The following is a 14,906-nucleotide window of genomic DNA, read 5'->3' on the forward strand; positions in this document are numbered from 1 at the left end:
GGCCGGGCTCGCCAGGCGCCCCGGGGGGGGGTGTTTGGTGGGGGAGGGGTGGCCGGGCTCGCCAGGCGCCCCGGGGGGGGTGTGTTTGGTGGGGGAGGGGTGGCCGGGCTCGCCAGGCGCCCCGGGGGGGGTGTGTTTGGTGGGGGAGGGGTGGCCGGGCTCGCCAGGCGCCTGAGGCGCGGTGTGTGGCCAGGGGGGCCGGGCTCGCCCCGGGGCAGGGGTCGGTACCTCTCTCCGCTCCTGGCTCAGCCGAGGCCTCCCCGCGGCCGGACTCCGGCCCCCGCCCTCTCCCCTCGTGTGCGTGAGGCGCCCTGGCGCATGCGCGGCGGCGGCGGGGGGAGCGGGCGGCTCCCGGCGGCCCCGGTGACGTGTCTGCGCCACAGCCCGGCCCGGGGAAGCGGCGGCGCCAGCGACTCGGCCCCGGCAGCGGCGTCCGGCGGCCGTGCCCTGCTGCGCCCGCCCGCCCGCAACATGTTCAACGTGGAGAGCCTGGAGCGCGCCGAGCTCGGGGAGAGTCTGCTCACCTGGGTGAGTCCCCGGCGAGCCCGGCCCGGCCCGGCCCGGCGAGCCCCGAGCCCCCGCGGCCTGCGGCACCGCCCTCCCGGCACTGCCAGTGTCCCGGCTCCGCGCCACGGGCCGGGGGCAGCCTCCGTGTCCGGGCCTCCCCTTCATCTTCCCTCCATCCCTGTGGGGTTTTAGTGTCCGGGCGTCAGATTCGCCCATGCCCCTTAGTGGGGTGTCAGTGTCTGGGCCTCCTCTCCAGATTCCCACCACCAGCCCCAGTGGCGTGTCAGTGCCCGGTCTTCCTCTCCAGATTCTCCCCCCCCCCCCCGGGGGGGGCCCGGGCCCGGGCCTCCCCTCCCGGTTCCCCCCCCCCCCCCCGAGGGGGGCCCAGTGTCTGGGCCTCCTCTTAGTTGTCTGGCCAGGGGCCTCAGTGTCTTCCTTAGCTCTTCCTTCCCAGTTGTGCCTAGAAGGTATTTCTGAGCCAACATTACCCTTGCCTCTTAATTTTCCCCCCTCCCCCCAGTCCTCTCTTCTGACTTCTTCCCCCCACCCCCACCCCCATCACTGTCCAGACAGAAGTGTCTCTTCTCCATTTGGTCATACCCCTCCATGATGTATTTTGATGTGCGTGCTCTCCCTCCCCACCCACTGGGGCATCACATTGGTGCCAGGACCTCACACCCTCCAATATAACACTAACACTCAACACCTCCCCCCCCCCCCTCTGTTTTCACTGTCTGTGCTAAGAAATCCAATCCTATCAACATATGGAAATGGAGCTAACCAACCTCAACTGTGTCCTGTATTGACACCATGAGGAAAAACAAAGAATACCCCCTAGTATAATTAAAAATCACTTTAATTTAATCTGGCACAGCACATACTAAAAGGTTCAAGTTAAGGTTGTTTCGGTGTTTTAATTATGCATTTCTGTGTTTGGATTTCTCGATTTCCTGGGTTTGTAATGCTTGTTTTTGGTGTAGCTACTTCCACCTTTTCATGTTCTCTGTATGTATAAATATCTTCTGTCTGGGTGTTCCATTCTATGCATCTGATGAAGTGGGCTGTAGCTCATGAAAGCTTATGCTCAAATAAATTTGTTAGTCTCTAAGGTACTGTTCTTTGTGTGGATACAGACTATCACGGCTGCTACTCTGAAACCTGTGATATTCCTTTAATGTGTGTTTTACCCTTAGTTACGGGTACATACTCTCAATCTTAACTGCAATTAAACATAATTTTTATCTGGAAATAGTGTTGTTGTTTTTTTTAAATTAAAGATGTCATGCCTGAACACTAAATAAGAAACTCAAAAACACATGCTACCGTGTGATATCTCCAGTGAGTTGAATATCAGCCTTAAACTTGCATTTTTATTTTAACTTCTGTGACCTGATTCACCAGTATGTTCTGATTGTGGTGTTGGTCTGGAGCCTCATAAAGCAGGTAGCACTCATTTAAGATGAGTTTACAGGTGCTTTGCATAACCAGAACAGCACAAAGTAGCAGGAGTGCACTGGTGAATCTGATCTTTAATTTGCAGGTGACTTATTGGTTTAGTTATCTGGAGTTATAGGCTAATTGTTTGGTTTGTATTTTGTCATTTTAATTCTTTACACATATATAAGCAAAACTACAAGGTAAACTTCCAGCATATGAAACTGTCATAGCTGAAAAGGAAGATATTATTCATTTCTTAAAAATGTTGGTTGTGAAACTCTGGAGTCAGACTGGGCAGCAAGGGGGTAAAATAGGTGAGAGGGGATTACTGGGGATGTGGGGAAATGGCAGAAAAGAGTTCTCCCATGAAGTTAAAGTGGATAAGCAGGGATATATAGGGAGCAGAGGGATTTAGTGGCATGGTAGTGGGGGGAGGCCAGGGGCTGTGGTGTAGGACAGTTAACTGTAGTGTTGTGTTTTTGGAAAACCGGGGGTATACACTTGACAGGAATCTGGATTGGATAGCCTAGGGAATCTTTCTTCATTGACCTCTTCACATCTCTGCTAGTGCACATGGCCATTTTTTCTCCCTTTGGCTCTCTACAGTGCTGTTTTCTGTGGTTGGGGGGACCTGAGGGGGTGCAGGGATTCAGGAGGAGCTAGTGGAATGTTGGGGGGGAAGCAGGTATGTGCATGAGCTTGGGGAAAGAAAGGTGGTGTGTGGGGGTGTGAACCATGTTAAGAAGACCAGTGCTATGAAAAAGGGAGGACCTGCGATGGGGTGGAGGATGGAGACCAGTCTCGGAGTGTTTCTGTACTTTCAGGACTCCCCTGTGCTCCTACTTCAGCTGCCCTGGCAGTGCTACCATAGTGCATGGTGGAGCTAAAACAGCAGTGCCACAGAGGAGCATTTCAAGCATTGATGCCTGCTAGCATAGGGCCATTGAACTATAAAGAGCAATGGCATTTGGAGACAAGCAACCCAGTGAGAACTCTTGCTATGACTCTCATCTTCCCTAAGAGGAAGTTGTCTGATATCATGGTTTCCCCAGCTAACAGTGACCTGAGCTGTTGACCACTGTTTTTGAGCAACAGTCCACAGTCATAATCCTAGATCCTACAACTCCAACCATGCAGGTGGACCTTTAACCCCCATTGTATGAGGGGCCACGTCAAGGGAGAACACAGTATTCCACAAGCCAAACGTTTCATGGACCAAGTGTATAAATATCCCTGCTGGAGCAGTCCCACAACCAAGAAAGGGGGAAAAAAGTTTGTTTTGTTAGCAGAACTATTTGCAAAAAGCGGTTAAATAGCATGGTAGTTACAACATTTTGTTTATATTTGTAATTCTTAGTTGGATGTGCAGTTTTCTATGCTGTTTATCAGTTTTAATATTTTTGTATCAAGGGGGTTTTGAAACTGACTCAGGATTTAGAGTACCTCACCTACATTATGGCCCCAACTGGCTTTAAAATATGTTTAGTTGAGCTGTTTAAAAAACAGAATTTTGTGTAAGGGTGTATGGGTTTTCAAAACAGACCATTGTTGATCCCCTGGTGAAACAATTTTTTAGAAGTCTTTGCGTCAGTTGCTGTCATTGCCTGACTTTTTTCCAAAGCCCCATAGCTATTCTTGGGAGGTGAAGTTGCTCATCCTCTTTGTCAAAAGAGCTATTTACTTCTTAGAGAAGACTAAGGTGTTTTATGCTAGAGAAGTTGACTGTTCTAAGAACTTGTTTTACCTCCTACAGTGCTTGTGAAACATGTCACGTTCATACACAAGTGCTTCAACTGGTTTTCTGGTGTTCTGAGAAGCAGTTGGAGAAGACTTGGATTTCAGCATATTTGAGAACCTGTTCAAACTAAACTGATAAGTCTGCTAATGTGGATGCAAGCAACCCAAAACTGCTCCTCCCACTACTAACCCACCATGTCTCTATTCTGCTTCATAGTGAGATATCCCTTGAGCCTTTTACTTACCACAGAAACAGGGGTCTCAGTTGTGGAATCTTTAAAGTTGTTTGTAATTTTGCTGCTTTGAAAATTCCCGTGGGGTTCCCTATCACAGCCTCACCTGCCATCAGACTTCAGGGGTCTATTCTAAGCTGGGGCCTTGTTCTCAAATTCTTGTTTATCTCCATTGGAGAGCATTGTCAAATGTTCTCATTGAGAGTTGTGTATTATACCCCTTCCCCCATCCTGTATCTGTCTTTCTATTTAGATTGGGGCAGAAGCCATCTGTGTTTATACAGCACCTAGCGCAATGGGACCCCATTCTTGGTTGGCGTCTGGGAATTACCATAATAAATATAATATTTAATTTATTAATATAATTAATAATATTAAATTTTGACTCAACACCTGGGGGTGCTCTCTACCATGTAAGTTGCAGTCTCAGTGTAACACATGTCCAGAGTGTCCTTATCTGAAATTTTTAAGGCTGCTACGTCTTCAAAGCACAATTTCATAAATCACCATTTTCTCAACATTGTATCAAGAGCAGATGCTGGTTTTGGGAAGGCAGTGAGTGCTGCAGTCACTGTTTAAGCAGCAGGAGTCCTCAGAAAGGTCAGTGCTAGTTAGTCTTCTGTGGAGTCTGTGTGGAGACGTCATGACAGAGACATACTTTACCGTCTTTCCTTCACTCTGCTGTGTAGCTCAGATACAAATAGTGTTTCAGTAGGTAGAGAGGACCTTAAGGACTGGTTAGAGGAGTTGCGTGTTTATAACCTCAGTGGTGGCATTACACTTTTCTGTGATATGTACATTCTGTAAGCATTACTACAGATCCAAGATCTCTGTACTCCCTTCCTCTATTTTGAGGGTGCCTCTGGCCATTTTTATGGTCTCAATTCCTAGTATCCAGTTTGGCTCTTCCTCTTTCGTGGATGGTGTAGTTCCCCCAGTGCAGATGCCCTCCGTCTTCCACATGGTGCCCATTCCTCAAAAGAGAGGTATGTTAGTGTTTCTTTATGGATCTAGACCATACACCTGGGTTTCTTCATTCAGCCTCAGTTTCAGGGCTGTCCAGGTCAGTCTTGGGGCCGTATGGGATGAGCTTGGAAGTTCATCTGCTCAGCTCCTGAGAGATAGGGACTTTGGTTCCTCCATGTTGTTCACTTGGGTTCCACTAGAAGCTAGTTGTTCAGGCCACTTTGTGTAATTTTTTGTAGGCTCCCTTTCCGAAGGGGGTCAAAGCTGCTAGAGCTGACTGGTGAAACTGCTTTCCCCTCCCAAGCACTTCATTAACTCCTTGCTTTTTATACAGCCCTACTTGATCTGTATGTTTCCCCGCATTTAACTTAGATTGGTAAGGACCTCTTTCAACATCCTTGGCATCGGAGGACTGTAATGGTATGTCTACACGACAGCTGGGACTGAGCCTTCCATCCTGGGTAGACAGACACATTACTGGTGTAGACATTGTGGCACAGGCGGCAGCACGGTCCGTCTGTCTGAGTACGGATCCAGGGGGTTGGGCAGTCTTGTTCTCCGACAGCTAATCCACGTCACAACATCCACACTGCTATTTTTAGCATGCTAGCTCTGGCAGAGCTACCACGTGTCTGTCTACCCGGGCTGGAAGGCATGATTCCAGCTGCAGTGTAGACATACCAGCTGAGAACCGGCTTCTTTATACTCACTCCTCTGCCCCTTGTAACAGGGCTAAGATGCAACTACCACCATCCATGTTATCTCCCATTTTGGAACTTCAGTTATTGCTGGCCAGCATCCACAATGACTTGCCAATAGCTGATATGAATCAGTCCTTTGACCACAAAGTTGCAGTGTTTTCTCTTTCTCCTGATAATCTGCATCTCTCACCTCCTGATGACAACAACTTTCAGGGAGTTGCTGGTTTGGATGAGTGACTCTTTAGAGCTGGGTACAACAACAGCCAAGAAAAGACTGATCTTCTGATAAATTGTAGTTTAAGGGAAAAGGAAAAGTGACCTCGACTGTCAGTTAAAGTTTGTTGAACACTGGTCAAGGTATTTGGTGGATTCCAGCATCTGTGTCTGCTGTCACTAAAGAGGCAGATAGCGTGAACCAGGCCCCAAGCAGCTATTCCTATACCTGTATCCTGGTTCTGTAGTGCAGAGATGGGTAACTTTAAGGTAGTAGAGGGCCACAAAATCCCCTAAAATCCTTTGCCGAGCAAAACATTTTTTTTTTAGAGCAGGGGCGGGCAAACTACAGCCCAGGGGCCGCATCCGGCCCTCCAGACATTTTAATCTGGCCCTTGAGCTTCTGCCGGGGAGCAGGGTCCAGGGCTTGCCCCGCTCCAGTCAGGGAGCGGGATCGGGGATTTGCCCCACTCCGTGCGGCTCCCAGAAGCAGCGGCATATCCCCCCTTTGGCTCCTACACATAGGGGCAGCTGGGGGCTCTGTACGCTGCCTCCACAGCTCCTATTGGCTGGGAACTGCGGCCAATGGGAGCTGCAGGTGCGGTGCCGGTGGGTAGGGCAATGTGCAGAGCCACCTGGCTGCACCTCCATATAGGAACTGGAGTGGGGACATGCTGCTGCTTTTGGGAGCTACTTGAGGTAAGCGCCGCCCGGAGCCTGCACCCCTGACCCCCTCCCACACCCCAACCCCCTGCCCCAGCCCTGATCCCCCTCCTGCCCTCTGAACCCCTCCGTCCCATCCCGGAGCAACCTCCTGCACCCCCAATACCTTATCCCCAGCTCCACCCCAGAGCCCACACCCCCAGCCGGAGTTCTCCCTGCACCTCAACCTCTGCCCCAGCCCAGAGCCCTCTCCCACACCCTGAATTCCTCATTTCTGGCCCCACCCTAGAGCCTATATCCCCAGCCAGTGCCCTCACCCCCTCCCGCACCCCAGCCCCAATTTCGTGAGCATTCATGGCCCGCCATACAATTTCCATATCCAGATGTGGCCCTCGGGCCAAAAAGTTTGCCCACCCCTGTTTTAGAGGATACATATTGCATAACTCAGAAATGTTTGCTACACTACAGCATGTTAGCATACAGTTAATGGTGTATTACCAATATAAAACTGAAGTGGTCTTAAATATAAAAGTCTCATATAGCACAACCTTTATACAATAATTAGAAAATAAACAATAAAACCCTACGACAGTTTAAACACATTTTTCACTAACCTTTCATTCACTGTGCAGAAGAGCCAGGGTTTAGTAAATAAAAATAACAAAAAAACCCATCTTAACATTTTTTTCTCTGCTGCTAATCATTGTGACAGTATCTTGTCAGTCAGTGCGAAACTTAGAGTGAGCCTGTATGCACACTGAGGTGCATATGTGTATCAATTTTATTGCATCCAAGCTGCATAAGATGGAAGAGTGTTTCATTTGTCATTTGGTTACTTTCCTTTGATTTCATATGAATCAGTCTGGAGAAGTCACTTTCACAAATCCCAAAGAGAGAGCACAATTTCAACACCTACTTTCTCAGGTTTGGGAAATGGGACTCAGTAAGCAGTTTCCAAAACTGAGTGTCCCTTCTATTCTTCTCTGCAAAAAGAAAGGTTTTGCAGTTCGTACGGTTGCAGTTCAGAAGGCTGGTCATTGACAACAGCTGCAAGTGGATCATTAAAAAGCATCAGATGAGGTTGAAAACTTTCAGAATGCTTAAAATGTTCATTGAAATTGAGCAACAGCATTTCACTGTTAGTATTGTTCCTGCTAAACTCTGATTCGCACTCTTGCAGTTCTGATGTATGTGCATCACATGTTGTAAAGTGGGCAAATTCAAATGTAACGGGTGAGTGTTAATAAGTGCGAGCTTGCTTCAGAACCCATCCATGTGAGCAACGAGGTCTGATGCAGTCTAGTCGATGTCTTGCAGTTGCAGATTCAAACAATTCAGGTTATGTCTCTCAAAAATGCTGTATAGCACAGAAAAACTGAATCTTCCAGTTTTTCCTGAAACTTCGTAGTATCAGAACTCTGCCTTTCAGAAAGGTGACACTCCTGTGTTTTTTGTTGGAAAGAATCTCACTAGGCATTTTCCATGGCTTATCCATCACACTTCTCCGTATAGCTCCAAATTGTCCTCCTATGCATCCACTTCATCAAGAAAAGCTACTAATTAGTGATGGCTGAGTGATCTGTTTGCACCTCGTATCATGTTTGTAACTTTCATGACCACATTTATGATGTGATTAAAATACAGCGATTTTCCACACAGCGACTCTTGATGAATAATGCAGGGCAGAGTTGGGCAGTGCTTCAATAAACCTGGAAACCCAGCCCTTGAGCCATGCATAGCAGGTGCTCCATCTGTTACAACAACCAACAACTTTTTACAATCTCCAAAACCTGCAACAGCTTCCTGAAGCACACCAAAAATATCTGGACCCTTTGTTATTTTGTGTAATGAGGCTAATTTCATGAGTTCTTCATGACATGCATGTTAAAATTACTATCAGTTGTCCATATGTATATCATAGCTGACTTACATTTGACACAGCTGTACTGTCGTCTAATGCCAAAGAAGAAACAATCAGGCATGATTTTCTTTAACTTTCCTTCTACGTGTTCATGGGTATGTGAAACTCTTCATGAAACTGTACATAGCAATACTGTTCTGAATTTTTTTTGCCATTTTGTCATCACCAAACGCCTTTCCCATTTGCACTGCACATTCTTTCACTCTTTCGCTCTCATGCAGTGGCTTTCTAGCCCATGCCATCTCAAGAGTGGCAAGATATGATGCAGTAACACCCAAAGTTTGTACTGGGGTAACTCTAGCAAAACAACTCTGCTGCTTTAAAACTTTGCCTTTTAGATAAGCCACAGTGGCTTATCCCTGTATGTATTTCATTATTTGCTTTGTGATTGGTGCTGTGGTGATTTTTCAAGTGATATTCATTTGTCATTGTCATGACTTGCAAACATATGGGGCATTGGGGCTTACCTCCATTTTAAGTACAAAGATATTCATGCTCCCACTGTGCATGGGCGACTTAGTGTTCTCTATCTTTCTTTTACTCATGATAAACTGTAAAGGCAGAAGAATCAGCCACTGGTTTCTCAGTGAGCCATTTCCTATCTCACTCATAGCACAGCAGACAGAGTCCTGATGTTTCAGGGCATTGAATTTCCTTGTGTTCAGCATACATGTACCAGAACACTGGAGGATACCTAATGTGACACCAATTTTTTTAAAAAGGCTCCAAAGACAATCCTGGCAGTTGCAGGCTAATAAGCCTAACTTCGGTACCAGGCAAATTGGTTTAAATTATAGTAAAGAACAGAATGATCAGACACCTAGATGATCACGATTTATTAGGGAAGAGTTAACAGCAGTTTTGTAAAGGGAAATTATGCCCCCCATAGCCATTTTTGAGGGGTTTAACAAACGTGAACAAGGGTGATATAGTGGATATAGTGTACTTGGACTTTCAGAAAGCCTTTGACAAGGTCCGTGGGGAGAAGTGAATAGCAGGGTCCTCTGGGGATCTGTACTGAGACCAGTGCTGTTCAGAATATTCATACACGATCTGGAAAAAGGGATAAACAGTGAGGATATAAAACTATTCAAGATATTTAAGCCCAAAGTAGACTGCCAAGAGTTACAAATGGATCTCACAAAACTGAGTGACTGGGCAACAAAATGGCAGATGAAATTCAATGTTGATTAATGCAAAGTAATGCACATTAGAAAACATAATTCCAATTATACGGACAAAATGATGGGATCTAAATTAGCTGTTATAACTCAAGAACGAGTTATTGTGAATGGTTCTCTGAAAACATCCAGTCAACGTGCAGCAGCAGGTAAAAAAGCTAACAATGTTAGGAACCATTAGGAAAGAGAGAGGTAGTAAATATATACAGTAAATATAATAATGCCACTGTATAAATCCATGGTACACCCACACCTTGAATACTGTGTGCAGTTCTGAGGAGAGATTTAAAAGATTGGGACTGTTCATCTTGGAGAAGAGATGACTAAGGGGGGGATATGTTGGGGGTCTATAAAATCATGAATGGTGTGGAGAAAGTGAATAAAGGTTGTTTACTCCTTCCCGTAACACAAAAACCAGGGGCCACTCAATGAAATTAATAGGCAGCATGTTTAAAACAAACCAAAGGAAATACTACTTCACACAATGTACAGTTCACCTGTGGAACTTGTTGCCAGGGGATGTTGTGAAATCCAAAAGTATAACTTGGTTCAAAAAACAATTAGATAAGTTCATGGAGGATAGGTCTATCCATGGCTATTAGCCAAGATGAGCCACGATTGGGTCTCCCTAGCCTATGATTGCCAACAGCTGGGAGCAGACGATGGGATGGATTTCTTAATGATGGTCATTTCTGTTCATTCTCCCTGAAGCATCTGGCACTGGCTACTGTTGGAAGACAGGCTACATGGACCATTGGTCTGACCCAGAATAGCCATTCTTATGTTCTCATTTAAAAAAAACAAAATTCCAAAAATTGCCTTCATTTCATCATGGACTTGAGAAAGTTAAACGGTTACATTAGAGTTCAGATTTTACATGCTGATTTTACCTATTATCCCTGTCCTTCTGTTATTCCTACCTATATCCCCGTAAGACTGGTTTGGGGCTCTCAACATAGAAGATACATATTTTCATGTAGCTTTCAAACTGGCCTGAAAGTAATTATGCTTTTGTATAGAAACAGTTGTGACCAATATAGCATTCTTGGATCTGGCTTCTATAGAGTGGTGTTCATTAAATATCTGGTTAGATCAGGGGTTCTCAAGCTTCATTGCACCACCTGACAACAAAAATTACTACACGACCCCGGGAGCAGGGACAGAAGCCTGAGCCTGCCCGAGCCCCACCACCCCGGGTGGAGGGGGGCAAAGCCGAAGTTCAAGGGCATCAGCCCCGGGGGTGGGTGGGTGTGTGCTGTAACCTGAGCCCCGCTGCCCAGGGCTGAAGTCCTCGGGCTTCAGTCCTAGGCGGTGGGCCTTTGGCTTCCGCCCTGGGCCCCAGCAAGTCTAAGCCAGCCCTGGCGACCCCATTTGGGGTCCCGACCCACAGTTTGAGAACTGCTGGGTTAGATAATAGCGTACTTCAGGCATCAGTGTATACATGTGTGTCTATACCAGGAAAATTTGCTTGACCTTCATGGTGACTGGAAGATGTGGAAAAGTAGATTCCATATATCAGATGGACTTTTCACTCTTTTGTCTCCATGGCTGCATGTGCAAGACAAGACAACAAAGTTCTACTTTAACAAGCAGGAAGGTGCTTGTCTCTGTGACTAGTATCTGGCTCATCGAATTTACATGATGTACCTCCAGCTGGTTGGCAAAGAAAATGTGTTGTCAGATAAGAAAAATCATAGAAGCAAAGACCAGAGGAAGTGGTCTCTGAAACAGTTGATGGTAGAGCTGTTGTTCAGGAGGTGGAGTTATCATTTCCTAGATCTTTGTGTCACGACTAGCAATAGAAACAGTCCACAGTTTTATTTCAGGACAAGAGTGGACAGAAACTCAGTAAGATGTGGTCCTGTTGGATTGGAGCAGAGACTATGCTTTCCCACTGATTCCATTGCTTCTGCTGATCAGGAAAATAGAACAAGTCTAGGGTCAAGGATCATCCTGATCACTCCAGCTTGGATCAGGCAGTACTGTTACATGGATATCCCAAGAACACATTTCCTTCTGCATCCAAACCCAGAGACACTTTACTTCATTGTTTGACTCATGGGACTTTGACTACTTCTGGTGAAGCATGAAGCAGCATCTTGCTGCAATTCAAGAAGCTGTTCACCCTGCAATGTAACTTCCCGAAATGGAAATGGACAAGGGTTTCAGTATAGGCATCTAATAACCTGACCCTATACCCTTGCACCCATGTCGTCGATTTTCGAGTATTTATTATACTTAAGTTTCTCATCCTGTCCTTGTCATTGATCAAAATACATCTGTCTGCTATTTTTGAATACTAGCTTCTAGTTGAAACTGAAAAGCCTTCTTAGTGTCATGGGCTTCTTTGAAGGATTGGTGGTTGTCCTTATACTGGGCAGACAACTTCACTGATGCGACATCTCAAATTCACCTTCTGAACCTTTGGAAGGGTGCTCTTTATTTCACCTATCACTAAAGGCAGCATTTTCATCACAGTTACATCTGCAAGAGAGGAATGAGTGCATTGCAGCCTTTAATGATTGATCCTTCCATTACTGCATTCCCTAACGACAGAGCTGTCAGGCAAGCTCATCCATTTTTTTTTCTTTAAAATAATGCTTGAATTCTACCTGAACACAGGCATTAGTCTCTTAGGGTTTTTTTTAACCAAACCCTACATTCCGTGTCCTAGAAGTTAAGTGCATCAAGTTTTGTCCTGTGTAGAGAAGACAAAGGTATTTTGGAAATTGCCTAGATTTTTTTGTAGCCTTAAAAAGAACAGGAGTACTTGTGGCACCTTAGAGACTAACAAATTTATTAGAGCATAAGCTTTCGTGGACTACAGCCCACTTCTTCGGATGCATATAGAATGGGACATATATTGAGGAGATATATATACACACATACAGAGAGCATAAACAGGTATGCTCTGTTTATGTGTGTATCTGTATGTGTGTATATATATCTCCTCAATATATGTCCCTTTCTATATGCATCCGAAGAAGTGGGCTGTAGTCCACGAAAGCTTATGCTCTAATAAATTTGTTAGTCTCTAAGGTGCCACAAGTACTCCTGTTCTTTTTGCGGATACAGACTAACACGGCTGTTACTCTGAAACCTGTCATTTTGTAGCCTTAGTGGATCAGTATACGGGGAATGCTGAATGACTGTCTAGATTATGCACTGGCATGTATGCTTTATCTGTCATGTAAGCCCTTGAGATCTTGGGGCCCACATTGCAGGGTTACTCAGTTTTCCAGTGGGTTCTCTGTTGTGATGGAAACATTACAATCTACAGGTCTGCCTAGCTGGGGTTCTATTCAAAGGTTTACTGAACACTGCTCTCTTGGTTTATCATCTAGATCTGATATTTGCTTTGGAGAACTGTTCTATAATCCTTGTTTAATTAAAATGTCTCAGCTCACCTTTGTTGGGGTTGTCCTGTTAACTGGACTTCCATAACTGAGAGTATACAGAAGCAGGCTGCCTTGTAGAAGGAGAGAGAGATTACCTAGTAGTAACTAGTTCTTCAGGAATGTTTACTCCGTATTTTCACATAGCCTGATCATCTCTTCTTGCCCAGAGTTGTCACTTTAAGGATCTTAAGGTTCAGCAGAAGAAACTCAGGTGGTTCACTGAAAACCTCTGATCTGAACATTTGGTGCCATGAGAAGGCACTTACATGGTCCTAATAGGCACTCCTTTTCTAGAAAGATCCTGAAGCTCGCTGGCACTTGGAGAAGGGGGTTGATGTGTGGCTGCATGTGAATATGCACAGGCAACACTCCAGAAGAATTAATTGAAACTTTATGAAAAATAATAAATAGAGAATGGTCAAAAAACAAAAAGGAGTAGGCAAAGGCAAATAATATAATAGGGAAAAGTTTAGAATTGGAATATTAGAACAGGCATTGGACATTTATAAGCTAATTATTAAAAAGGAGAAAAGTTGAACTAATAAGATGCATGCCTTGATCACTCTGCTTGCATGTTGTTTTGGTTTTCTGTCTCTTTAAGGGCCTTGTCTGCACTAGAGAAATTTAATATTCTAAGAAACATTTGTGATCTCCCCGCACACTTGTCAAGCATCTTACATACACATTCTCCATACAGTTAAATGTATTCCAAATATCATTTGGATTGGACTTGTGTTCTGCAGGTCTACATATTGGTTCAAGCTGCAGCAATTTAGTGGCAGTATGGAGCCAGTGTAGTAGTAAACTAATTCATATTGTCCTTCCACCCAAGTCCCACCGTGCTCCAGTCAGTACTGAGGTTGTTTGTCTGGTCTACTTTGTGCACCCTACTACACAGGAGTCTGCTTGACTAGAAGCCATCTACCTGTATAATAGCATGACACAAACCATAGAGCTCAGTGCAGACAGCTTGCATTGCAAACAACTTCTTTCACAATTGCAAGCTTCTTTGATTGTGAACATTGCAAGTGTTACCAGGATGTCTTAAAGGAGAACCTTTATTGACTGTGTTACTGCCTGGCTCAGATATTTGGGCCCAAATCATCTTATGGGATGAGAAAATCCAGAAGCAGCTGGCCAGTGGTGTTAAATGCTCTTACATACATAGAACCAGTCATCTGCATGCTTGGTATAACCTGGGCTTATAAGCCATGCTGGGATAAAATCAAAAATCTAAAGTACAGCCTGAAGTTAATGATGACATCAGAAGACTCAAGTCCTGGCATAGAGTTTTTCATTTATACAACTGTCTGGCGAGGAGCCTGAAGACTCACTCCTCTGCTCAGCCTGAGATGCTCCCAAACATAATGAAAAAATACTTTGTAGCATGATTATTCAGGGGAGACAAGAACACCATTACCAAATAGGAGGAACGAGGGTGAGGGAGCCTGACCAGGAGTTGCCCAGATCACAAGATCCATTTGTAGGATGGAGGCCCAGATCCTGAGATGACTGAGCTGGTTCCGCATGAGGAAGTGGAATCTGGAGATGAGCAAAGCTTTATCAGGTATGCAGCTTACTATTGTATAAAGTACTGATGGGGACTGATTTTTTTTCAGATTCTGGGGCTGAGAGAAATTTTTCTGGCTTCTTATGAATGCATCCTTAATATTTGTGAATGGGCAGATATAGTCTTATGTGAAGATGGAAGTGTCCACCTTACCTTCTCCCTGCTCTGCCAATCCCCACTCCCTCAGCCACTCCCCCCTTCATCCTCTCTGCCATAGTACAAGTAACAGCCCCACAGCAGCCCACTCAAAACAGTTATTCCCCCATAACTGGTCTTTCTTGGAGCCACCCTTCCATTCCTCTCACTTGTGGTACCCTTTTCAGCTTCATGACCTGCCAATTATGGTAAGAGAGGAAGTGCTTGACTTGGCACTTACGGC

The 14,906-nt window shown here is 45.4% G+C and overlaps 2 protein-coding genes across 5 annotated transcripts in view; one reads left to right on the forward strand and one right to left on the reverse strand.

Annotated features, from left to right (window-relative positions):
* Nucleotides 1-543, reverse strand: part of RNF170 (ring finger protein 170) — a 55,326-nt gene extending 54,783 nt beyond the window's left edge. For 2 of the 4 annotated variants that reach the window (XR_004646059.1, XM_034773114.1), the window contains exon 1: nt 229-296. The gene's annotated coding sequence lies outside the window, so the exon portion shown is untranslated. Of the gene's footprint in view, nt 1-228; nt 297-524 lie in introns of those variants that run through there. The other 2 variants (XM_034773116.1, XM_034773117.1) reach the window with 2 other exon arrangements.
* Nucleotides 371-14,906, forward strand: part of HOOK3 (hook microtubule tethering protein 3) — a 105,388-nt gene continuing 90,852 nt past the window's right edge. The window contains exon 1 of the mRNA XM_034773121.1: nt 371-528. Within this exon, the coding sequence (XP_034629012.1) occupies nt 472-528 (57 nt within the window). The 5' untranslated portion in view covers nt 371-471. The remainder of the gene's footprint in view (nt 529-14,906) is intronic.

Source organism: Trachemys scripta, chromosome 6 (genome assembly GCF_013100865.1).
Source record: "Trachemys scripta elegans isolate TJP31775 chromosome 6, CAS_Tse_1.0, whole genome shotgun sequence".
NCBI classification, from domain to species: domain Eukaryota; kingdom Metazoa; phylum Chordata; order Testudines; family Emydidae; genus Trachemys; species Trachemys scripta.